The following is a 25,911-nucleotide window of genomic DNA, read 5'->3' as shown; positions in this document are numbered from 1 at the left end:
AATATGATCATACAAACGACTATATAATCATTCATCTTGTCTAAACATCAACTGTGCACTCCTAAAATAGATGTAATGTGCATTTTGCTGTAAAATCTGTGGCGTAAAGTCTTTAGATACTCAAGTACCCGAAAAACAAAAAATTGGCGACGCAATCCTTTGCAATTAAACAAATAAAATTAATTTCAGCACCAATTTCACTATAGCATTACACTCATTACAACTACTAATGCTATAGTTTTGGCTCAAGATACTTGTTAGCTTGGTTAGCTAACTGGTCAAGAACAAATTTAGCTATTTAATGGGGAAAAAAGAAAGAACGTAAAACTTTTCTATTCATTTCTATTTACACAAAAGGTCAGTTAATCATTTCTTCAGAGTTCTGTTGAGCACCTTATTTTTTCTTTCTTTTTTTGAGTTAAGGACAAGAAAATAATATTGAAGAAAAACCTTAACTATAGCTACAGTTGTATTTTGTAGATTCAATATTTTGTGCATGAATATTTTAAATTCTCCACCTATCTCCCTAATGGGGACAAACAGTATAGGACACGTGTATGGTTTTAGAACATCATTAAGCCCTGCACATACTTTATCTTTATCAGTAGCCATTTCAAAAAGTTTTCCATGTGACGTATTGAATTCATGAAGAAGAAGAAGAAAACAAGTATTTAGTGAAAAACCTTTGAGTATTTGTGGGTTAACTGTTTTATTCAATATTTGCACTGAGGTTGTGTTATGTTTTTTCAAAATACACATACCCACCTTAACTGTACATACTTACAGTGCAAGAAATAATAATAATAATAGATTTTAATTCAGTGATTGTTTCAATGCAGGGGAAATAAACACAACCACAATGGTGTAATAATAGTACTACAGACAAATGAATACATTATCCACACTTGAACACATTTATCACATTGTAGCCTACATTATTGCACTTGATGAACAGTTACGCCGGGACGGAAAACGCTATAAAAAAATATTTTACAGACAGATATATAACGACTCATAAAATTGTATTTTTCTCAAGTTGTGTCTTCCTGTTGCGCAAAAAGCATCTCAAAGTACATACCGGTAAAATATTTGAAGAATTTAGAAGAAAAAAAAAACATTCCCCACCCTCGCTTTAATGGCTCATGTCAAATATAGTTTCCACTGTTATTAAATGAAATTAAAACTCATTCACCAAGTCTGGTGAAAGTTCTTGGCTTTGTATTCTGGCACAAGTCAGAAAAAGACAGACAAACCCGACAAACGGAATTTATGAATTTGATGACGATGAGCATACAATGCAAAGTGACTTTGCTGTTTTTTGCTTTTTGCTCGCTAAGACAAATGATTTATTTACGGAAACTAATCCAGGTATGATACCGTTTTCCCAGAGTACAACTAGAAAGCTCTCAAACTTGGCAACAGAAGTTCAACATGTGCTCACTCTTGCGTAATGGCAGATTGTTCTCATAAATAAAACAAAAAAAAACATCTTCACTATTATGGCTTCCAATAGGCTTCAGCGCCCAGGGAACAAACCCTCAAACGGATGAGTGATGGTCCTTTATAGTGGTACCTTGACTTAGGAGTTAAAAATGCTTCCTAATTTTGGTCAACCGGTAGGCTTAACGTTTTATATAAAAGGAGGACCTTGAGGGAAGGAGAAAAAAAAAAAAAAGAGCATATAAATCGGAATATAGGTGGGCAGCTCGGGATAGCTCAGCCCACCCCAAACCAGAAATTTGTGTTTTTAATAAAGAAAAATAGTATTGCATTAAAAATTATTAACGTCTGCTCCATGCTCCTTGTGAGTGTTTTAATTTTGTATTTGCGTGTTTGCCGGCTTGTCACGTTCAACAAACGGCTGAAAGTGCATCAGTGATTGTGGCTGTTTTTATTCGCTCACTCGAGCAGGATTGGATCTCAGGTTCTCGAGTAAAAACTTTGCCCAAAAATCGACCAAATGATGGCTCTTAAGTCGAAAGACTCGTAAGTTGGGGCACTCATAAGTCAAGGTAGCGCTGTATTTACTGATGATGTGTCTAATGTGACATTTTGTCCTCATTGTCAATATGGAGAGAAAATAATGGGCGGGTGCGTGGGCCTGAGGGGTCCTGGGGCAGGCCTGAATAGGGCGGGGCTTATCAGGGGACTGTGGATGATGGCCGTGGGACCTTGCGGAAACCGTAGTGCCAGCGGTGAGGATGTCAAAGTGCACAGAGCAGCTGGATTAAGGGCGCTGTTCAGGAACCCTGCCGGCAGGGCCTTGGATAGCTGCTTCTGCAAGACCAATTTCGCCTGCAACACAGAGGACGTCATTCAAAATGGACCGCCCATGAGTGTGTGTTTGTGTGTGTACAAATCTTACCGCGAACGCAGTGTTGGGCTGCAGTTTATTATAGGGTGTGAATTTGGTCTTCACTTTCACAGGCTTCCCGGCCAAATGCTCTTTATGTCTCCTGCTGTTCATGTGCTGTTAAACACATATTGATGACATTATAAAACATTTGAGCATTTTTGATGGGTGGTTTCTTTCAATACTCACAAAAAGCGAGGGATATTAGGTTTTACGGGGAAATTTGAATGAACCAAAAATGCACTCCAACCTGTACAAGTGAACTTAATTTTGCGGTCTTTAAACTGCTCTCTAAAAAGAAGACCCTTTTTGAGAGTAGGATATACAGATTTCAAGCCTTTTGCATTACCTGTTTGAGCTGTGACTCCGAGTTGACGGCCACTTGGCACAGCTGACAGTGAAAACGCTGGCCGGTGACACCCACCGTCGCCCTGGTCTTGTTGGTGCCCATCCGCTGCTTTATTATTCGGCAGGGGCGTCTCGGCGAAGACGTCCTCTTGGTCCTGCGGTGCGACTGGCTGCTGTTGGGGCTGTGGAGCATCTGCTTGTGTTTAGAGCCTGGTGAGCAGGGACATTAATATATTAATATTATATATAAATATATTAAAAATATTGATTTACTAGAAATCATGAAAGGCGCTTCCAAATCTAATTTATTATTATTATTATCTACCTATGCCAACAATGTATAGTGACAGGCAGAACAATAAAATATTCTGCCACTAGATACTAGATAAGATACTGCATGACCCCCCCGCCCCCAGGATATTGTGTTCAATGCTTTTACAGGACATACACGGAATCTACCAAATGAAAGAATAAACTCTGCTTTAATCAGGGATGGGGGGATATTTTGCCTTTTTCTGTGCATTTAAGAGAAAGGTTCCCCACCTTTGTGTTGTAGAATTACAATCCAGATGTAATACACACCACTACAGTGAGCTTCCAGTTGGGAGCTGGAGTTCACCGTCACTTTGCATGTGGGACAGTGGAGCTTTTTTTTGTTGGCCTCCTCCACCACCACCACCACCTCGTTATCCTCTTCCTTGCCAGCAGGGGGCGCCTGAGGGTCGAGCTGCGCTGTCGTAGAGGGAGGTGTTCCGCAGCCTTCCATAGGTGGCTCCTCTTGAGTTAAATGGGGAAGCGGAGGGCTGTGAGGGAATTGCTGGGACAGCTGAAGAGATTGGTTTGTAGAAGAGTCAGTCGTGGTGGGAGCGGGGGCCAAGGAACTCTCGTGGCCCTTTTCCAGTTGTGGTGATATGTTTAATAAATCTGAAAACACATACACAGCAGCATACCAAATGACTGCCCACTACTGGCGTACTCTCAACAAAACCCATAAGTGACTGATGTGATACTTAAAAAAAAAAGCAAGATTTTTTTTCCCCCATCTGTTATATTGTTCCATATCTGATTCTTGAGTTGTGTATTTTCAGCCCATCAATCATTCCTGCCATCTCTGTCAATCGTTCATCTCTTTCGGCCAACGGCACATCGACCAAGTGCCATGGCAACCGCTGGAACTTGTCATGGATGGGAAATGGATGACAACATTTAAAAAAAAAAAAAAAAGGAGAAATTTATTGTTTTATTAAATTAAATATGAATACTATTTAAATCATAAATATCATACTATTTTCTTGCATTTGGTGTTTATTTTTGATTTGATCTATTCTGATCCCTTGTTTAGTTCATTTAATTCAGATGTTTACAAAGACATGGAAAACGAGGAAACAAAATGTGGATTTACGCTTAATATTTGAGGAAAACAGCATTACTTTAAATATTCTAACAATAACAAAAAAATATATATTTTCAATGTATTTATTTTTATTATATGTAAATGTTTACGCGACTCTGCATGCAAATCAACAGCCAAACAACAGTCACAGTCACACCCGTTAGCAAAAATAAAAATGCGCTGAAAAATAAAAACGGCATGGCTTTTCAGGTGCTATTTGTGTGCTCTCATGCCTCTTTGCAGGGCGTCTGCACTTGATGGGAGTAATTAGTCGTGTGACAGAGGCTATGATTGCAGGGCAGGTAATAACTGCTAATCAGTCAGCGGTGGCAGCGACGAGACTTAGCATCTCCTAGTCCTCCGCCTCAATTAGTACTCATCAGCAAAACGAGGGCGAGAGGGATGTTTTTGGAAATATGGATATTATCTTGTGCGGGTGCATGTAATGCGGTTTGTCGTTTTTAATACCTGTTTTGTCGTTTGAATTCAAATCTGTTTGTGCTCCACTGGCTCCTGCCGTCTTCGTCTCCTTCTCCGCGGCGGGTGGCTTGTGCTTGTTCTTCTGGCGACTCCTCTGGTTCTCCATTGCCTTCAGCTTGCGAGTGTGTCTGTGACCCTTGTAGTGGGCTTCCGCCTGGTTCTGCTCATGACACACACACACACACACACAAGACATTATATTCATCATGGATCGTTTTAGTTCTTTTCAAGCAGGGGGTAAAAAAAAAAAGTTGTCAGAAAATAAGCAGTGAAGTACAGTAACAAGATATTTGTACTTTGTTACTTCCCAGCAATGACACACACACACACAAGAGCAGAACAAGCGTATACCGGGGTGATTTAATTAGTGAGGGGCAGCCTGAAATCAGTTAAGTGTAATCGCTCCATCTGCTCCATCTCTTCGGCTTCGCATGCAAGCGTGGAGCTGGGAGACAAATGTTAATAGTCAGCGTTTGGCTGTGAGGAAGCCCCCGCACGGCCATCCTGATCATCGATGTCCTCACAAATGAGCGCCCCGTTCTGGAGTCGTGGCATCTCATGACGGTCCTCCTGAGCTCATTTGCTCATCTCTCCACTGATTCAGTGTGACACAAATTGCCCTCACGTCTGTGAACACTCACATGACCTCTGAGCTCATCTCCGCGATAGCATGCAGACGCCGCACGGGCTTGTAGAGAGGGCAAGAAATCGTTTCCAGACACGATACAGAAGCCGCAGAAAAACAAAATAGTCAGTAATCGCCCAGCCTTGTGTTCCACCGTAGTAACATTAACAGAGAAAAAAATATGTCGCAAGCAGGACCCAAATGTGTGTTGGGACATGAGAGCTGATTGCAACTTGACATCCACCACCTCTCATCAAGCGCCACTCTTGTCAACTTCAGCTAGCAAGGAGGGAGCTGAACGCCGCAAAATTTTGACCACCCACTGCAACAATTGTTAAATTTTAACCTGTGTTTCTTGGTCAGAAAATTTAAAACAAAAATACGTACAAACGAATGCAGAAACTACAAATTGTATATTTATGCTTCAATTTTCAGGCACTAGAGAAGACCCTGTGAAAATTATTTAACATGAATTTAAGGACTGTTGGATTAGTTCGGTCATTCCCGTGTGAAAATCGACAATAAATTAAATAAATAATATTTTCTAGAACTCCACTCTTCTTGATGCTCTCTCAGTAAGATGACCCCCAAAAAAAGGAGGCAGACGAGGACATAATCGCAAATGTGCCACGCTCCCTTCAATTTTCCAAAAAAGAAAGAAAGAGCGGCCTTTATTCCACTAGCTAACAATATAAATGCAAATATGCCTAAAAAAACGAACTGTGCGATATTAACGTGAATAGGAAGGTGCGATAAGGAGTGGGAAGACGAACACACTGATTGGTTTCCTCTGAGAAGCCGGAAAAATGGAAAAAAAAGGATAAGAAAATGCTGCCTCGGGAATATTTGAGTGTACAGCTCATGAAATGTGTAAAATACTAGCAGGGCACTTACAGTGGAGTTAAAGCGCAGGTGACAAATATTACAGGTGATGGTCGTTCTTCTCTTAGGCGGAGCGATGCCGAAGGTGTGGTTGATCACCGCCTTTTGCACAGGATCCATCTGTGGAAACACGTTATGGTTGGTCTTTTTGGTCCTGGACCCAAAAAGTGGGTAGTACCCGCTGGACTGGTTGCCAGCCAATCCCATAAATGCTCAAATGAATTTTTTTTCCACAGGGGACTGAATCTCACCGTGTTGAAATTTGGGAAAAGGCTGAGGGGAGACGAGGTGCTGATCCTGAGGGGCAAGAAGTGCTCCAGGTGGTTGTGCGGCTGGAGGCTTGCTCGGCCCGAAAGAGGCAAGGAACCCAGGAGAGGGTGGACCTGGTTGTGGGACAGCGCACCTGCAAAGAAACACATCAGCCTTTGTAGTCCAACCTTTGCTAATTCAGTCCAAAGATACACAAGCAGGTAATACTTGGGCAATGATTTTATGAAAAAAAAAAAAGGAGCAAATGATAAGTCAATTCGCATGACTAGCTCGTCACACTCGGCTGGTCTAAGCGCGATGAGATTGCTCATAATTTAAACGCGCCGTGACCTTTGTCTAAACCCAAGGCAAACATTAGCACGCTGACATTTGCACGCGGTGCGATACAAAGGTTAAGATGTTGGTCATCAGTGATGTACAATCGTAATTAGATTCTATTTGTTTTAAAATGATCGAGGCATTCGTTCGTTCATTGCAGGCAGAATAGGGTGCAGTGCTTGGAGGCAGCCAGCAGAGGCGCTATTGAGCTAGTGTCAGCTAGTTCGCTGCCGAAAGAGGCGAATTATGACAGCTATAAAGTCAGTGTTTTGTATTAAGACAGTTTGCAAACTCCGGGATTAGCATCAGCATGTCAGTTAATCAAGTTTTATTCTCCGCATTTTAAGTGTCTTCAAAACCCCAAAATCAGTAAAAAAAAAAGCTTCAAGCTGTTCACGAACACACATGAATAAGAAGTCTTCAGATTCACGCGAGAAAGAAGGTCAGACGGATCCTCTCGCGCTTATCTTGTCAATGTGACGTTGGGGGGGGGGATGACAAAGACTCCCATTCAAGCACAAATCTGAAATGGATCTCATTAATCGCTTTGGCCACAAAACAAAGCAGTGTGAAATGTTTGATTAATGGCATTTTTTTAGTACTGCACTTTGGGCGAACACGGCAAGAATTGTATTACACATGCTGGAACACTTTAAAACGATAAATATATAGAAATATACCAAACTGATCCTAACCACTAATCTGCATTTGTCCCCTTTTTCTATCCAGGAAGGATCCTTTTCACAGAGTGTAGGTCAAAGCAGCCAGCTTTCTCATTTCGAGTGGGTATAAAAGATTATGAGGAAAATAAAGTACTGTAAAAAAAAAAAAAAAACAGTGAGAAAGGCTTAATCGCTATTATTTCCAAGATTAGTCTCTGGGTGACTCAACGCCACAGAGGGAGAGAAGGAGGAAATGAGAAGCTTTCATGGCGTGGCATAGTGGCATCAGAGGAGAAGGCGGCTTAGGTTCTTTTCACGGTGATCATCTGTCTGAGTCTGGTTCCCTGTCAGCACTCTCACAGTGGCTCTCGTTTCTCCATCAGCTTTGTGTAAGTTTCTTTTAGGCAAGTGGAGAATTGAAGCTCTTTAAACAGAAAGTGAAACACAACAGGAAGCTCCGAAAAAGTTCTGCGTAAAAACATTCTGTCATGTTTTGCACTCTATAACGGAATGAGGCTTCGTGATTGTCAAACTGAAAAGCCACTGATGCCAATTCAGAGTCGGTAAAGCAGCCAGTAAGGCAGTCATCCTAAAAGGATCTGCAGGATGAATTTGCATCCATTAAAATTTACAATGACGGCTCTTCTCACCTCTCCGCTGGAAACAAACAACCCCCACCCCAAAAAGGAAAAAAAATTAAAAAGGAGTGTGCCTAATTTCAATGAGGGTAGCAGCACTCGTGTATCTGCATGCTGTGAAGTCCTCCAATAAATCATCTCCATTGTGACAGAAGCCATTTTGGGCCAGGATTGTGTGGCAAAAAGATCCCGCTGGCTCTCGCTGTCCGTTTAATCCCACACTGCAAGCAGTAGGCGGATGCTTGAAGGGAGTTCTACCTGCGGGGCACCACGCAGCCCAGATCAGGCTCCCACTGGTAATCTGACCTACTTTTAGCGAGGCATTTTCAGCCCAGGGGGTCCGTCAACTGCTACGAAATTTGTTCAAGGTGACCAAAAGAGCACCCAATAGGATTGTGTATGTGAGCACTCTAGTTCAACACAAGACGCCCGCTTATAGATTTTGGCGATTCATAACAACAAGTGAGAAACGAGATGATGATCTTGATAAGGCGTCGGCAAAGTATTTTAGGATTTTCCGCAGCCAGTTTATGTAGCGACGGCGGCCTCTTACAAAAGCAGAAACAGTCATGTTAATCATCTATCCTGATATACTGATAGTTCATTTCACATTTTACATCCGCATGCGATGAACACAAAGCGAATGTGCAAGGAAATGAGCACAAAATGTCCAATCAGGGCTGATCAGATGGCACGGCCCTTTCAAAGTGCTCCGTTATCAAGAACACTTAAAGTAAACGGCCGCCATCTGTTTGAATGGAGATAAGCCGGCCCAATCAAACATGCTGAATGACAAACCGCAGGTGTGTGTCACGCATTTTTGCCATAGTTGCAGCCTGCTCGGAAAGCGTTATCCGGCCCATGAGTTGTCTAATTACGCTCTTTGCCGCAAGTCTTGGAGAAAATTGCGGCCTCTCTGCTTACAGCTGAAGATTTCTATCAGAGCAGATTCATCATCCGGGTTATTTAATTCTTCTAGCGACATGTCTAAAAAGATAACTATATTTTTTTTCATCTTTTGTTCATAGCTAAAAAAAATAAAAATAAAAAAAAAACTCACCTAATTCGTGTTTGTGCTCCAACCGCAGCAATGTCTAATATAAAAGTATTGCTTTGGCGCCATCTGTAGTATCTTGAGTGCCAAGCAACGAGCATCACCACAAAACGGCAAACCCTCTTTAAAGAGCACGTGACGCTAAAGGTAGTGTAGTCAGTCAACCAAACACCCTGAGAGTGTTTGTGCAAGCGAGTGTGAACTCAGCCTGCCAAATCAAAATCACGCTGTCAACACGCTGCATCATCGATATCTGATTGGCGCTTTCACAGCCCGGAGCTGCAAGCAAGCTTAAACTTCAGATGCAGCAGGCACATTTAGAAGAAAAAAATCCAAACAACCTCCCCACTGGTTTATATGCAAATGATATTCAAATGAGCTCCCGTAATCTGATGGCGTGTTTATGTACTGAGCTACGCAAATCACAGTTTATGTGAGGATTGTTTACTCATCACGTTTTGCGTGAGTGTATTAGATGCATCGCTGTCACTATATTAACACTTATTGATTTCTGGAATTAGTGTTGTATTATTATTAAAGGTAAGACAGTGAGTCGATGAACTGTTAAAAAAACAGGAAAAAAAAATCGAAATGTATCGTTCCTAATTGTTGACAAGAAAGCCCATTTAAACTCAGTTACAAACCAAAACAGCAGCACCTACCAAAGCAAGAACACAGTTTCGGTATGAAGTCTCACTGAAATGTTGTATCGGAGTTCCTGGTGCAGTATTAAAGATAATCTTGTCTACAGTTAATGGTTTGGGTCCTGAATACTGAAGAAATGAGAATTGAATGAAAACCCAGACGTCTGCAAATTCGGGTCAGTTAGTGGAGCTCAGGCTTCAAAGCAAACATGGTGAAGCGGCATTTAGCTGTTACGCTGCAAGCAAATGGAAAAAAAGCCTTAAATGATTTTAAGTCCTTTAAAGTTTTTAAAGCAGTTCTAAAATCAATTTCTCTACATGATATTTCAGGTTATTGCTTTCCTTTACTTTTAACTGCGTTTAAAATATTTTCGGAAAATAATTTTTGGGAAATGTGTTTAAATGTATATATATATATTTGTATTTTTTTAAATCCAAACATGCACATTAAGCCTGCAAAATGACGTATTCAGTTTAAAGTTGAGTTTGCCAAAGTAAGCCAGATTTGAATATAAAAAGTCCAAATATAATCAGCATTCCATTCCAATTGCTGGAGAGAAAAAAAACCATACAAATTAATGACTAAAAACCCCAATGCACGCTGCTTTTATCTTTAACAGGCTGCAATTATGAGAGCTAATCCGGGCATATTTCCTCAGGGAGGCATTGGCATAATTGGCAGCAATCTGCTGTGACATTGACGTTTTTTCATGCCTTAAAATGACTTGACACATCTGGGGAACGGCGCGGCAGCATTGTGGGGTCGCCGCCCCCTACTTGGCCCCAATAAGAGGGGCCAATTAGTCCACCAAACAGGCTGCTCGCTGGCAGGAAAGCGGCACATTTGAGTGATCTTACCTAAGAGCATCTTGTTTTGGAATTCTTCTGCTTGACACTCAACTTGTGTCCGTTGAACTCGCATAAGGAAGCTTAGGCAAATCCCGACCTCCCCTTCGTCCGTCTCTTTGGACCGCCGCTGGTGAAATGGCAATCCTTGAGTCAGCGATACATTGTGGCTTCCATCCAGAGTGTCGGGCGGAACGCGTCGCAATTAAAAAGCGCCATGCTCCGTTGGTCCCCTTGCCCTTTTTTCCCCCTGAGACGACGGAGGCAAAGTGGGATGCTGAGTGCGCGTGAAGAGCAAGTGCGTACTCTTCTGTGCGTGTGAGAATGGAAGCGAGCAAAGGATCGAGCAAGTGAGTGAGAAAGGGAGAAGAGAGAGAGAGCGAACGAGAGAGAAAGAGGCTGGCTATTAACACCATGGACATCCTTCATCCCCCCCCCCTTCCTCCTGCCAGCGCAGATTTCTATTCAGAATTCCCACCTGCACTCTCCCCCCTTGAGAACACTCGACTATAATGTCTTTCCTTCCCGGAATTACTTGAAAACAATGGGATTGATTTATTAGTGTTCTCTTATTTGTTTGCAAGATGCAGCTATGCTTCATGGCAAAAATGAATCGGGGGGTATTTAAAAGGGAAAAGTGAGTCATTCGCACAACAGATGTGTTATTGTTGAGCTTCATACAGCGGATTGGGATGTAATGCATTAGAATTAATTACATCAGCACTCCGTCTTGTTTGAATTTGACTTACGAAGATGTTACATGAGGGGGAATTGCTTGGAAGGAAGACGGAACGCCGGCTGTAATTTATAATTGTTTTAACAGGCAAGTTGATTCGAAAACAGACGTGGCAGAAATTCTGGCTGAGGGGCTGGCTAATTCATTGACCTTTGTGGTTACTCCGATTAACGGCACAGTTGTGCTCTTGACATGAACTAACAGGCTGGCTATTATGTTTTGCTAACTTACTGGGACAACACAAGCAAATAGTTCCGAAACGTAAGCAGTCATCTTCTTTGTACAACTAGTCACAACATCCACTCCATTTATCCTCATACGGTGAATTTATAAATCGGATTTTGCTCAATTTTTGCCTGGACATGATGCGACATGACTCAAGTGGCAAAAAATGTTTTTTTAAATAAAATAAAATAAAATAAAATAAAGAAGAGAGAATATCTCCTTGGTGGCCATGGAGATGATCAACAAAGTGGTTTGCCCCATTCCTGTTTCGAAAAGGGGCCCACAGAGAACGAGCTCATTAAACCTCATTTCATACACGCGACTGTTCCATGCAGTGAAATAAACGGGAATGTTAGTTCAGCTGCGGGAATGGGTATTATTAGGGCGCTTTAATCGGAGAGCAGGCGGAATTATGGTCAACGTCACCTTAATTGACTCGGCTCATCCTCGTTTGGTCTCGAGCAAAAAATAGAAACGCAGACAAAAGAAAAAAAATAAATCTAGCAGTATGAATTGGGTCTGATATCTTGCGGTGTTAAGATTTATTGAGTAGATTATGTAACAGCTAATGAAAAACGGAAGCTTTCATAAAGAGTGAGAGAGCGAGAGAGGGAGTGAGGGAGAGAGATCAGTTGACTCTTTAGAAAGTGGCAGACTTAAAAAAAAATCATGACACAAGCAAACTAACTCTCACTCGAGAGTTTAGCCAAATAAGGAAAGGGTTATGACACGATAAAAAAAAAAAGACCAATCAGACCATCTAGACCAGGCGTGCGCAAAATACGGCCCGGGGGCCACATGCGGCCCATTAAACGTTTTAATCCGGCCCGTCAAACTTGAAAAAAAATTATGAATAAACCTTGTTACTATTTTATTTTCTAAATACTCTGGTGCGTCCAACACAGATATTTTGTTGTAATGCTTTTGTTCATTTTCAAAACTAACTACAAACAACTTACAGAGAGGAACGGGCGCCAACTTTTGAGTAAGACTGACCGTGGCTAAAGGTTATTATTTGACACGTGCAAAATGCCAATAAGGTTGTGATGATGACAAAATGAGGTTGGAACAAGCGCGACATTAAACAGAGGCGACTGCGTTAATTTAATATTATGCGAAGCGGCTAAATACGTGCGTTGAGCTCATGGAATGAGACAGCCTCGTACATCAACATTAGATGCGGCCGTTGTATCGGCTGCTGTTGGCTCATTACAGGTTTTTCTTTGGAGTAATTGCAGCGAGCGACCGTGATAAATGGCCTTGTGTCAAAACAGGTGTACAGGGGAAAAAAAAACTCATAAGCATCTCTTCAAGAATAGTAAATAAATCCCGAATGCATATGACTTATTATAACGCAAATGCGTGGCAGACCAAATAACGATAAATAAGTCAAGGAAGAGCAGCATTACTGTCATTCGTGCAAATACGATTTTCTCAAGTGAAATTAAAACTTGATTGGTTAACTACTTAATGTCAAGATCATTACAGTGGCTACGTATTTCAAGACACCTATTTGAAGGGAGGCGTTCATTTAATTTCCACCGGATTCGAAGTATTCTACAAATCATTCCTTCGATTAATTATGTAACATCTCAATGTGAGTTGCAGTCTGTTATTTTTGTCCACTTGGGGTTGCCAAACTCACATGCTACAGTAGCGTCTGCCAAGTATAAGGTTTTAAAAGGCGGGACCTGGCCTGGTGAGTGATGTGGGCGTCGAATGGGAATCTACACTTGGCTGGTGCGACGTGTTGAGTGACCGGGCGTGAGTTGTGTTCATGGGGAGCTCAGGTATAAATGCGATTATTACACGTTTAGAAATGTGAAAATTGAGCACTACCTGTCCCGACAACCTTGGCCAGTCTGCGCAGTCTCCTCTGGTGCGTCTTGCCCTTATAGTGGATTTGGGCCTGAGCTCCAGAGTTGAGACGGATGCTGCACACCTGGCACACGGTGGCACTGGCGCTGCCTTGACGTCGCTCCCGCTTGGCCCTTGGCGCCACCCTCTTCTTGTCTTCATTCTCCTCTTCTTCTTCTTCTTCTTCCTTTTCCTCCTGACTCTTGGCAGGAAGGGAGGGACAGTTTGCATCTGGGGGGGGGGAAATGTTCATTGTTAGGAAGGAAATAAGATTGTGAGATTCTGACTATTAGACTGTCATTTGTGGACAAAGAGGGCTGTTGTTGTTTTTTTTCTCATTTCATTCACTTCACTTGTAATGTCAAAAAGGTTCATAAACATGCGCCGTTAATATTAAGAAAAAAAATCTAGTAGACAGTGCAAAATCGCTCTTCTAGAATAATTCAACAACCGACGACAGTGTCTTTAAATGAAGATGTAGAAAAACATGATTTCAAAAATAAATTTAATTTTTTAAAATTATTTGGACAGTTAGGTATTGTTTTAGGTGGCACTTTCTGAAAAAAGTATGACAATGACTGACGTCGACGTGTGAAAGAAGCCCTCCATGTCAAACGAGAAAGGCTCACTGCTTATAAAGTAAAGTGGCCACTAACAAGCCCTTCTGCCAACAGGCAGCTGAACAACCCGTCGTAATGTGAAACGGCCATTCACCGCCCACACCTGACAACAACAACAAACCCCAAATCACGATGACGAAAGATGTGACCACCCCACACCACGCACATAAATAGACCAACGCCACACAGAATATTTCTAACAACAAAAAAAAAAAAAAAAAAAAATTGAAATCTCTTCACCAAGCAACAGGTGCCAAGTTGCAATCTCCACAGACAACGTGCCAGCGGTATGTCATGGAAGTCTCCACACGGGGGCAACATGACTCCACAGGATTGAAAATCTAGTAGTGTCATTACAATGATGGAGCATGCTCGTGCTGACCATTCTTTTCCCAAACAGAGATATCACACAAGAGTGATTGCTTTAGGCTTAGATTTATCTGCTAATAATCTGTGGTCGGCGCCACCATGTGAACAATACAGCCGGTAGAATGAGCTGTACATTGAGTGCTAATAAAAGGCCTATACAGTATCTCGGGCACGTTTCAGGGCAATATATCATAGACGCACAAAGTCAGCTGCGGTGGTAGTTCAGTCCCTTGAGTTTGTGAAGTTTGGAGCTTGACAAAAATGTTTAAGGAAAAAAAAAAAAAAAAAAAGCGAGTGAGCTGATATATGCCTCAAATTCAAATAGACATCACACAGCTGTAGAATGCAGTTTTTATGCAGCAAAATATGTAATTTGATATTTATTTATGGTTCATTAGCATATGTGTAATAAATTAGATATTATTTTCGCTTGTTTGTTGAGGATCGGGAAAAAAAAAAAAATTTCAGCATCAGCATCCGCCGTCAATGTGCAACTGTTAGCCCGAGTGTTCCTCAATTATTTGTTTGAGGCGCCTTCATGTGATAATAGCCGCAATTAAAACCTCAGTCTATTTGATGTTTCTCCCCGCATCGCTCTACATTTGCAAAAAAAAATCTTTTTGCCGGAATTTCAATTTGGCAGATGAAAGCGGAATGGAAATCTGTTTCCGCTGGAATTTATCTGCCTCCGAGCAGCGACGCGGACTTCAAAGCCAACCATCCGTCACCGGGATTAATTTGAGTGATGCTGCGTCCCGCCATCAGGCAAGCTGCTGCACAAAGATGGTGACAGAGTAATGGTTGGTAGTTGGACGCAAGCAGTTGTTCATTTCGACCTCAGACACCTTAGCTGTGCTCTCACACCACGGGACTTTAGTTTTTGTTCATTTCCAAAACCACTTGACGGGTCAAGGGTCATCTGACGTCTATCCCAGCTGACTTTGGACTGGACCGGTTGCCAGCCACCATTTCGAGTCTTCAATGAAGCTAACATTGTGAAAACAATTTTTATGTGGCTGTCTGCTGAACGTAATTAATAAAGTAACTTCTAATCTAACTTGGTTAGTTTTTAAACCAAGTCATGATTAAAGTAAACTACTTCTTTTTTGGCAACCGTGACAACACTGCTCATAAATTGAGGTACGACTGTTTTCATTCGAAGGCATTCGACCTTTGAGGTGCACGTGCATGCACCGGCTGCCTGCCGCCATTGTCATGTCCGGAAATACCAGACGCAAGCCAATCGCCTCAAGTGCAGGCCATAAAGGCCGATTTGTCTCGATCTGTCGCTAGTATGACCCGATAGCCGCCACAAAAACACGAGTCACCAGAACATCACGATGCACGTGCGTGATATTTAGGCAAACCTTCTTTGAACGAATACAACAAACACACGCAGGACTTATTTGGACAAAAACACAGCCGCTCCTCAAACGTGACAGTCAGAATGAATACCGAGAAGCTTGATTAATGCAGAATGACAGGTGGACTATAATTAAAGTTGTCGCTAGGCAACCGTGTGGCTTTTGTGCGCGCACGAGTTTGAAACCTCCCGTCACACACAAATGGCAGCTCAATTATGCTGTGATTTGGGCACAAAAGGCCAAGAAATGGGACAGTTTGGGCTGAATGCGACTCACATCGACAGCTTCCTGTAGCTGCTGTCGATAAAAGACTGACGGAAAACGACGGGCTTAGTTTGCAAGAAGAACCGGCTTCATTTCACATTTGATGACAAAAATGACAAATGGAAATGTCCCGACAACGCATCTCTCATGACAAACCTGACGTCAGTGGATTCAAATTTGATTGCGCTATAAGAACATTCAAATCTTACTTAAAACATCGCCTGTGCAGCTAACAGAGATTTGATGACAGCGACAAGTTGTCTTTGTGTCAAGGTCATTTACAAACTCAAATACATCGGTGATTCACACTGTTAGGTAAGTGAGTGGGAGTCGTTAAGCGGATGCATATTTTTAGTCGTCCTCTTCCCACTGGGACTCTCAACTGCGGAACCCGTTGCCAAATAAGTTGTTTATGTGTAAACCACCTAGACAGGAAACGCATCTTGAAGACACCACGCTCAACTGTATCATGTACGCGCTGGCGCATTGGCAGTACCCCACCGCACGCATCTGTCCCGACTTGACATCCATCTGGTGGACACCTCGCCGTAATCAGCAGATAACACCCAGCACTGTGTAGTTGGAGATTAGCTGCAGTGTTAAACAAAGAGCCGGAGCAGGTTTGGGACATGCCAGCTCTTTAATTAGACCCCTGCTATCTGACAACATTCACAAACACACACACAATTTTTGCGTCAGTTGAAACAGTTGAAAATATCGAATCCCGGTGGAGTAGCGGGAATTTATTTGATCCGACTGGGGTATGGTGTCCATAAGACTAGATGGCACTATTTTAGGATTTGTGGTTTGCTTCATTTTGCTCAAAACTTTTTGTGATTTCTTTTTTTTTAAATGAGAAAATAGCACTAGATATTTTACTGGCTATAAACCAGAGAGAAATGACAATTAAATTAATTTTTTTTTTTTTAATTGTTACTTTTTTTCCCTGCTTCAAATCAATCTTCTGGTATTATGAACACCATGGCCACCTGGGGGCAGTATAATACGGACCGTCGGGCTTCACGATATTAGAAAAAAAAAAAAACATGTAAATGACGATAAGCTTCAACTGCAGGTGCGAAACGAAACAGTGCTCATCAGTTTTTTGCTCGCAAGTAAACGGCTTGTATCGCAAGTCAGGTCACAACACACCGTTGTATTTAATAATGATTTTTGTACATTTTGAAATTTGTATTCCTGCAGCAATTATGTCGTCACGTCAAACAGGGTTAAATAGCAAGAGACGCGTTCCTGCTGTGCTGGCTACCCAGTAACAGGACACACAGCAGGGGCTAAACGAGTGCACGCCTCACGGTGGCAAAAAAGCCTTGGCGAGCATCCAGCAGAGTAAAGGACGTGCGATTGAGCCAAGGACAAGAGCGACGCGGCGGGAGAGGGAAGATAAGAGGTTAGCGAGACAAAGACGACCAATGCCAAGAAGAGAATGTGTTTGTCTTGCGATAAACGTAGTGAGGGGGAAATATTAGGGCAAAGCTTGTGAAGATGATGATTTATATTGCAATGCAAATATTGTATATAGCGGTCAAGACACGCAATGGTTGACTGGCGAAAGAGAATTCGAGTATGAACCAGGAAAGGAAAAAGTGCGAGAAAAAGTGTAACATTGGAGGGTATTCGATTTTTTTTTTTTACTGCAGGCAGGGACTGCACTCCAACCAAGGACAACAGCAATTGTGGGCATCTGTCACCGACCATCTGGGTGGACCCCAAGGCTGCTAAAGCGATGTGACCTCTGTTCCAAGTGGAACAAACAGTCCTTAAACTCTTACTGGCCACAACATTAGGAAATGATTTAGTCAGATTGGTTAAAATTCAAGAAATATTCAAATTTCAGTGCAGGTACATGAAAAATACGATTTGCTTCAGTGGGGCACAAAGAGTTACGGTGATCCCGATCTGGCTTCCAGTTCCACATCTGCAAAGAGCACGGAAGAGCCCTCTAAACACACTTTTATTAGTCATCCTCATTAGTCACCCCCAGCCTCCATGTTTCCTTCCACCCACCGCCTATCGCTCCACATTGAAAGCATACGGTGCGCTAGGCCTGCCATCCCTGCGCATTTGTTACAAGTTTGAGACGGCGAGGAAATGCCTCCGCATCCGCTTCTTGAGTGGGATGGAGACAGTCAGTCATATTGCGATAAATGCGTAGCATCCCTCGCCGAGACGGGACGGGACATGTCATGTGTCCACGCTGCACGCATCCATTCTCAGCGTGGCACCGTTGCCGTTCTGGGAGCTGTCAAGGAGCGCAGACAAGGCAGGAAGTGTCATAACCCTGCTATGCCCTGAGATTGTTTCCAAATGTAAACGCGCGTTCACACCCTTGTATCCCTGCCAAGAACACTTGAATAGTTCTTGGCTGAAATCCCACGGATGGCTTTTTATAGCCAAGTCAGTCTCTCTGGAATTTACATATTCAGAACTAATAATGGAGCCGGTGTATTTACTGCCCTGTATTGACATTTAGCAGTGTGATGTTTGGAGCGTTAATGTGTCTGTTATTAATAATACGATACGCGCTGACTGTCCACAACATTAGGTAGACCTGCACTAACAAATTCAGACAAAGATAACCACTGCAAGAATTTTTGTCTTATTGCCTTATTTACTTAGTAAGGCCGAAATGATATAGTCTTTAGTTAAAAAAAATAAAATAAATGAATAAAAAAAAAAAATATATATATATATATATATATATATATATATATATATATATATAATATCACTTATTTTTTCCCCCTGTAATTTTTTTTAATCACAAATTTCTTGAATTTTTGTGGGGGTTTTTTTTTTCTAAATCCAAAAATTAAATATGACAGCCTGCCTATTTACTGATAACTGTTAGGAATAAATCTTGCACACTTTTAAATGTTTATTTCACAGAAATCTAATCATTTTGTAGATGCTGTACTTAATTTTCTAAAAAAAAAAAAAAAAAAAAAATCCACCACCAGCGCAAATTATCCAAATCAATAAAAAAAAATGCATGAACAGAAAATAATATAATTTATATATTGTTTTTTAATATTACACTTGTAAAGGCAGTTTTTTGTAGCCATTTATATCATGCAAGGGTCCCAAATCTTGGACGATACAAAACGCTGCTTTCCACCCAAATAAAATACAATACAACTTGACACAAATACCATCGCATTGTTTCTTTGTCAGATTTGGACGACACTTCCACGCTTGCGACACGATGCAACAGTAACCACAAACAGCACCCGATCAATTCATACACGGTCAGACATGGCTGAGCCAAAGTGACTCTTCCTTTAAGCCTCCTCCTTGTTCGAGCTATCCGAAAGCATTGTGGGGAAATGTGGGTCACGTTTTCATTTAGTGTGTGGAAGGGAAGCGGGAAGGAAGTGGCGGATGAAATGTGACTGGATACCCATTTCCTTGAACAGCTCACAAAGAACAAGCGTCTTGGTCTAATTCCACTGTATGGCAAATGTTCACTGTCAACATGCTTTATGGATTCCCGACTTTTCTGTTAACATTAGACTGCACAATACAATAAGATCAATTACTTTACCCTTCAGCAAAAAACTCCACCACAAAGGTGAAGAAATCCAACACGGTATTTGTTATTTCCAAACCAAATCATCCCTAGGCTAGATAAGATCGCCCGCATTCTCAGAAAGCCATCTATCCTGCAAATGTCTTATCTATGCCGACTCCTTTTTGGAGCCCCGACAGGAGAAATTGAATAGATTTTTTAAATTAGGTTCACTCTTTGGATAAATGGGCTTAATTGCCGGAATTATCACACCGGCTCCTTCAAGGTGGTTCGGGTTAAGGACAATATGCATTGCTGCTCCAGTACACAAAGCAGTCGCATTAAATCAAATTCTTATCAGGAGCGACCAGATTATTGTAATTAAAAGGCGAGTCGATTGTTGGCACGTATTACGCTTATATCAATGTTTTATCTTGGTAGGTTTTATTTGTGTACAAAAATAAAAAAATAAAAAACGCAAGGAAAGAAGGGTATGAATTAATATAATTTTACAGTTTCTTTAAAGACAGATGCTGATTATTGCTGTCAATCAACCGGTTAGCTAAATAAATAATGCTAAATGTGCAAATATTTACTAAATAACCAAAACGGCACAAGTGACAATAAATCAAAATTTGACATTCGACAGATAAAAAGTCTTGACAATGAATGATACAGTTGTTTATTTAATATTTGTATTTTCTATTCACTATTGTCTACTTTTATGTTGTCACTATTTTTTGAACATTGGCATTATTTCACGTGTCCAGTGGGTGTAAACAAAGTGATACAAATATAAAATCTCTCTATACAATATCGGATGCAAATCAACCGAAATTGTGTACTTTGACCTGCAATTTAAATTCAGCCTTCGTCAGAGGCGAGATGATTAAGTGGCCATTTAACAAAATAGTCTACCTACAGTAGCACCCTCGGTGTGTTTCAGTCATGACTGGGATGAGAGGGGGAGGAAAAATAAAAAGCGTCACAAAAATCAGCAGAGCAGTGAATGCCATAATGGCTCCCTAATTTAACGGCCATTTAATTTGGTCTGCAGGGCGAGTCTTTTGTGTCGGGCAGGGATGGCTTTTAAAAAGGCAATGGAACTCGACGATTAATGGCAAAATGAGTTGACAATAGAGGGCACCTGTCAATTTCTCTCCCTGGGCTGCATGGCGACTTTTATCGGCGTGCTTTTTGTGATTGTTTTTCAGCTAAATAACAGAAAATTTCAGAAAAAAAAAAAATCACGGCGCCCCCAATTCGCATTCGTCGCGCCTCATTTTTCCACCCTGGGCTTCAGCCAGCAGCAGAGGTTTATTTGGGGGCGGTGCCCCCCCCCCCCTCTACCTCTATCTTTGCTTGTGAGCAGCAGAATAAAGATCACAGTTATCAGTGCACAAGCAGGCTGTCATGTGACTTGTAATGACACAGCCCAAAGACGAGCCATTACAATCTCTGAAGGGAGCCTCGACACAAAAATCCATTCGGTCGGTGTCTGAGGTGGGGGTGCGAGTCTGCCGCGATAAGCCGACGCGCCGTCTCCGTTTGTAATTTCGTGACTCACACGCTCCATTTGAAATATCATTTTTAAGATAACAAAGACAAAGGTGGATTTTTCTCGCTTTAATTTGAGTAATTACGCCCCCTTTTTTTTTTTTTTTTTTGGTGTCCTACCATCAAGACATCGGGGCGGCGGTGGGGAGTGGGGTGAATTCGCAAAGCTGGCCGGCGGCGAAGCACACGCCATGACAGAAAATGGCTGCTCGAGGCACACGGGTGGATGCACAATTCCATCATAGTGTTTCTCCCACGCATATTTATACATGCCGAGCCTTTGTTTGAGTCGTTTAAATGAAATGCCCAATCCAGGTAAGAATCCACGTAAAAACAAAAAAAAAAAACATATGATGTTTTTCACAGACTGGGCGGTGAGTTGATATACGCGGCGAAGGGGTGAGGGGACTGCAAGGACGGGTGGGGGGTATACTGCGGCTCAAGCTGCTCCCATCGCAATACTGTTCCACTTGGTTAGTCTCAATTTCACAGATGATGTTCTTCACCGAGATCGAGGCTGGAAGTCAAACGGCAAAGCACAGAGACGAGGCACACAGAAAATTCAACTTCATCACAACTGCTTGGCTTTGAAGCCATCGACGAATGTCACCATTCGTTCGGGGCGGGGCTGCGAGGAATGCGGCGCTCCGCGGCGAACCCCGAGCAATGACTGGGCTGGACACGAAATGACAAATAATTACATGGTTAAGCTTTTTGACAAATAAAAAAAGAAATAATAATATTATAATTAAAATATATCTGTACAATTAAAATGATACTAAATGCCTTACTCCTAATTCAATAGTACATATAGATGTACATTTACATTTGAAAATAAAAAAGGGCCTGACCTATGAATATACTGTATATTTTGTCATATAATGGTCTCTGCTCGTGAAAAATATAAACACCACACCGCAAATAGATGCTCGCCCACCCCCTTTCTCCCTGCAGAAAAAAAAAAAGCCCATCCAATACTGTGTGCCAGTATTTGCCATCTGGAGAGCATAAGTTGCATCTGCAAAGCAGAAGTTTACAGTGCAGTTTGAAGAGAAAGTGTACGCTGCATGAATATAATATAATATAATATATAATATAATATAATATAATATAATATAATATAATATAATATAATATAATATAATATAATATAATATAATATAATATAATATAATATAATATAATAAAATATAATATAATTCAATTCAGGTGTACTTTTGAGAAATAAAAAATATTAATTTATAATTTTTTAAATTTTTTATTAATTTATCTATTATTTATTACAATAAAAAAATATTTGTATGATTAAAGGCCTATATTCCTTACCCCCATTGAATAATACACTGCATTACTTCAATTAGGCAGCATTATCTATTTATGGAAAGGTTTTGTTTTATTTAATTTTACAATTAAAATGCCGTTGTCCAAATAAAGGCCTCACACCTAATAAACACCTCCATTTTTTATAACAGGTTCTTCATCAAAATCATCTTTTTGAAACCACAGACTCAAGCTACTATTTAATAACAATTGTGTTTCAACACAATCTCCAACACACACACACACACACACACACACACGATACAATTAGCAGCGTGAATTTCTCACGCACATTTTCACAAACCCATTTTGACACAAATGAGCTGGAAAAAGCCCTGCAGCAGGACTCAGAGATATATTTATGATTTCTGAGCAAAAGAACGGCAGAGTGTATTAAATCCACAGTGGGGTATTCATTCGTGAATAAACTACCAGCACTATACTCAAGGTAAAATTGTCACAATAAAGCATGATAAGATATTCTTTGCTTTGAGCAAAAAAAAAATATATACACTGTACATGTCATTTTCAAGTGTTGGGGAACGAGACCCTCAAGTGTGCACACCTACGCCCCAAAAGACGAGCGGCGGGCAGGTGAAGCAGCTGGTGAAAATGACAACATCGCTTCGAGGAGTGGGCAGGAGGAGGCGCAGGATTTGATGAATCAAGGACCTTTTGTTCAGCAGAGAAAAAAAACAACCCCAAAAAAAACAAAACAGTGCTCAGTGAACATGGCCAGGCGTCATTTGGAGCCATTTAGCCAATGCGGAGGAAGACGGGAGACGGGAAGGTCATTTAAAAGAGGATGATGATGTGGCCGGAGTGGGGTGTATAAGTGGGCCTTCTCAGCTTGACTCAATTGTGAGCTCATAGCAATCATAACATCACTACATGCATGAAAAAATACAGTACAGGTCTATTGTTGTATATAATGTGTATTGTGTAAATGTTTGAGGCCTTTTATCACGTTTGCTTACAGAATTTTTCAAATGCTCACAAGCCCATGAGCCCTATGTTGATCACTACTGCTCTAAACAAAATTTTTGTTAAAAATATACTATTATTCCATTTTTAAAAAATTGTTGCAAAAAAGAAAAATCACGTCCTTCTTAAATAAATATCAAATTTGAGCATTTTGATCATATTTATGTTTTTTAATTGAATTTAATGAGGAAACAAAGTATGATAATAAAACACAGAGTAGGTAATGTTAGGAAGCTTTTTTAGAAGAAATAAATGCCCCCAAAAATTTAATACACTCCCTGGACGGTCATAGGGCCCTATATTTGAGATTCACGTTTTAATAGGGAAACACAGAGCAATGTTTTACCTGATGTGGTACATAAAAAAACGCATTATTGATAAAAAAAAAACCAAAAAACAGCATGTCCATTAAAACAATTCATTGAAAACAGTTGTTTTTTTTTTCAGTAATAAAAAGTGTCATAAAAAAGGAGCTTAGGTGGTCGAGCAAGTTATCATACAGTGTTAATGTGCATGTAAATCCTATTTTAAACGTAATTAAAATAGTTCATCATTAATTCATCAAAAAAAATACTTTTATTGATTAGTTTGTCAGAGTGTCATCAGTCTGCCTTACGTGATATTCGTGTTAGTTTTGAGACCATTTCAGTACAAAAATGACAAACTAAGACAGCTTTGGTTATACATTTAAACAAACAAAAAATATATCTGACAGTTCGAGAGTATAAATGGGAAAAAGTGTCGCCTACCTGCGGGAGGTGGCCCCTCGGCTTCCCCGCTGCTGATGTCCATTTCCTGGCTCTCGACCTGACTGAGCCCGCGCTCAGTTGCCTCCTTCTCACTCTCCCACTCTCTCTCTCTTGCCCGCGCTCGCGTTGCCACATCCAAAATGGCGATGACGGCGCCGTCCAATACCACGTTCAAGGCGCTGCCCAGAGATGATCATTGTGAGTGTTTTCGACCCCCCGCCGTGAGCGCGTTGGTGCGCTACTACTATACGTCAACAGGTTTGCCATATTGGATGTGTCATATTCGCCCTAACAAATACAAATAAATGGACTGAGCACAATTATACACACAAAGTAAAACATGTGTGAAACAGATGGACATTAAAACAAACAACGTATTTAAGTTTTAATCTGATTGTTGTAAATGTTTACTCCTCTATACAGGTAGAAAATTGTAAACAATATCAAAGGCAAAAAATGCAATGTCACAGCATGCACCAAGCATTATCTGGAGCAATTCATATATAAAAATTTAAAATATAAAAAAATGTGAATAAAATAAATCATACTCACCAAAGATGCTTATTATGAAGCACTTTTGTGTGCAAATCGCGACAGGCGTGTTTTGCAAGTCGAAATTGCATGGAACAGCTTTTGCTGTTATCATCCAATCAGAGGATGGGGAAAAGCGGATGTCATTGAGGGCACGTTATGGCCTTGTGAGGACAAATTAGAAATTTGATTGGTTAAAGAAACAACCGTTGAGTTAACCGTAAAATTTAAGATAGGTCAGCAGTACAGATACAGGTAACAGGCAAGTTAAACACGACAAAAAGAAGAGAATAGCTTGTTTGGAACAAATATTCAAAGCCCTCGACCGTCCACCACTGGATCTGACACCCCACATGGACAGGTATGTTAACTACCCCTCCAACAATGCTATTACATACTGACTTATGATCAATTAGTCGAGCGGCCAAAGGCAAAAGTCGCGCGACGCTGACACGTGAAATCCTCCCCAGCTGTCACTCCTATTGTCTGGTGTGGGAAGGCCCGTCACCAGTCATCCTTGGCTGACCCCACCCACTTGAACCCCCTCATCTCCCTCTATTAACATTGCTGGGCTGCGTTCAAAAAGCGCAGGCCTGCAGATTAATTCTGGAGTTAACCTGCTTCGGTGTGTTGCGGCTCAGCTGTCAGCCGTTTGGTGATGGATGAACAGTGGAAACATACTTGGAGTTTGAGCTATGTCCTTCTTATTGAAGTCAGCACATGACCCCGGCGTAAGGCCGCTTACCCTACTAAAAATAAAGGCGAACATGTGCTTGTGCAGGCCTACGAGTGCCGACAAGGGTCTCTGTTTGGATTAAAAAAAAAAAAAAAAATGTTATAATGCTAAAACCATACTCCTACTGAGGTGAACCAAAACATGGTTTATTTCAAGAAAGACCAATCAGCACGCTCCTCGCGTTGGATTTAGCAGCAGCACTTGGCTCCAACATTAGCATAAGTGCGCACATTTTTGTTCTTCACGCTCAACACGAGTAGCAGGCCCACGACACATTTCAATTACGCCCGTCGCTCTAGCAACAGTTGCCTCCGCTCGAACGGACTGTGCAGCTGGTGCTTTTAAAAATAAACGCCTCACCTTGATTTAATTCCTCCATTTCCTCTTTGGATAAAAACGAAAAGACACACAATATTTTCTCTGGCAAAAATATATACAATTATCAGAAAACAAATTCTGGACTTTAACACAGGATTTATCTTAAAATAATCGAAATAAATGACCATCACCAAAAGCCACTATGCGGGGTAATGCAGCAATAACAAAAATTAAAACCTTCC

The 25,911-nt window shown here is 41.2% G+C and overlaps 1 protein-coding gene across 1 annotated transcript; it reads right to left on the bottom strand.

Moving 5' to 3' along the window:
* Nucleotides 1–692: 692 nt before the first annotated feature.
* LOC148317599 (zinc finger protein 385D-like) lies at nt 693–24,196 on the bottom strand. Its single transcript, XM_088285143.1, has 9 exons — nt 24,085–24,196; nt 13,314–13,562; nt 6,333–6,484; nt 6,094–6,201; nt 4,563–4,734; nt 3,284–3,625; nt 2,703–2,911; nt 2,366–2,470; nt 693–2,295 (listed from the first exon to the last, which is right to left on the bottom strand). Exons 1-9 carry the CDS (start codon nt 24,125–24,127, stop codon nt 2,065–2,067), a joined length of 1,611 nt encoding a protein of 536 aa, XP_088141269.1. The 5' UTR covers nt 24,128–24,196; the 3' UTR covers nt 693–2,064.
* Between the last annotated feature and the right edge of the window lie 1,715 nt (nt 24,197–25,911).

The sequence above is a fragment of the Idiotropiscis lumnitzeri genome, chromosome 20 (genome assembly GCF_059441095.1).
Source record: "Idiotropiscis lumnitzeri isolate Australia: NSW breed Sydney's pygmy pipehorse chromosome 20, RoL_Ilum_1.0, whole genome shotgun sequence".
NCBI classification, from domain to species: Eukaryota; Metazoa; Chordata; class Actinopteri; order Syngnathiformes; family Syngnathidae; genus Idiotropiscis; species Idiotropiscis lumnitzeri.
The sequence above is the reverse complement of the archived record's forward strand: the minus strand, read 5'-3'. Positions and strand labels throughout refer to the sequence as shown.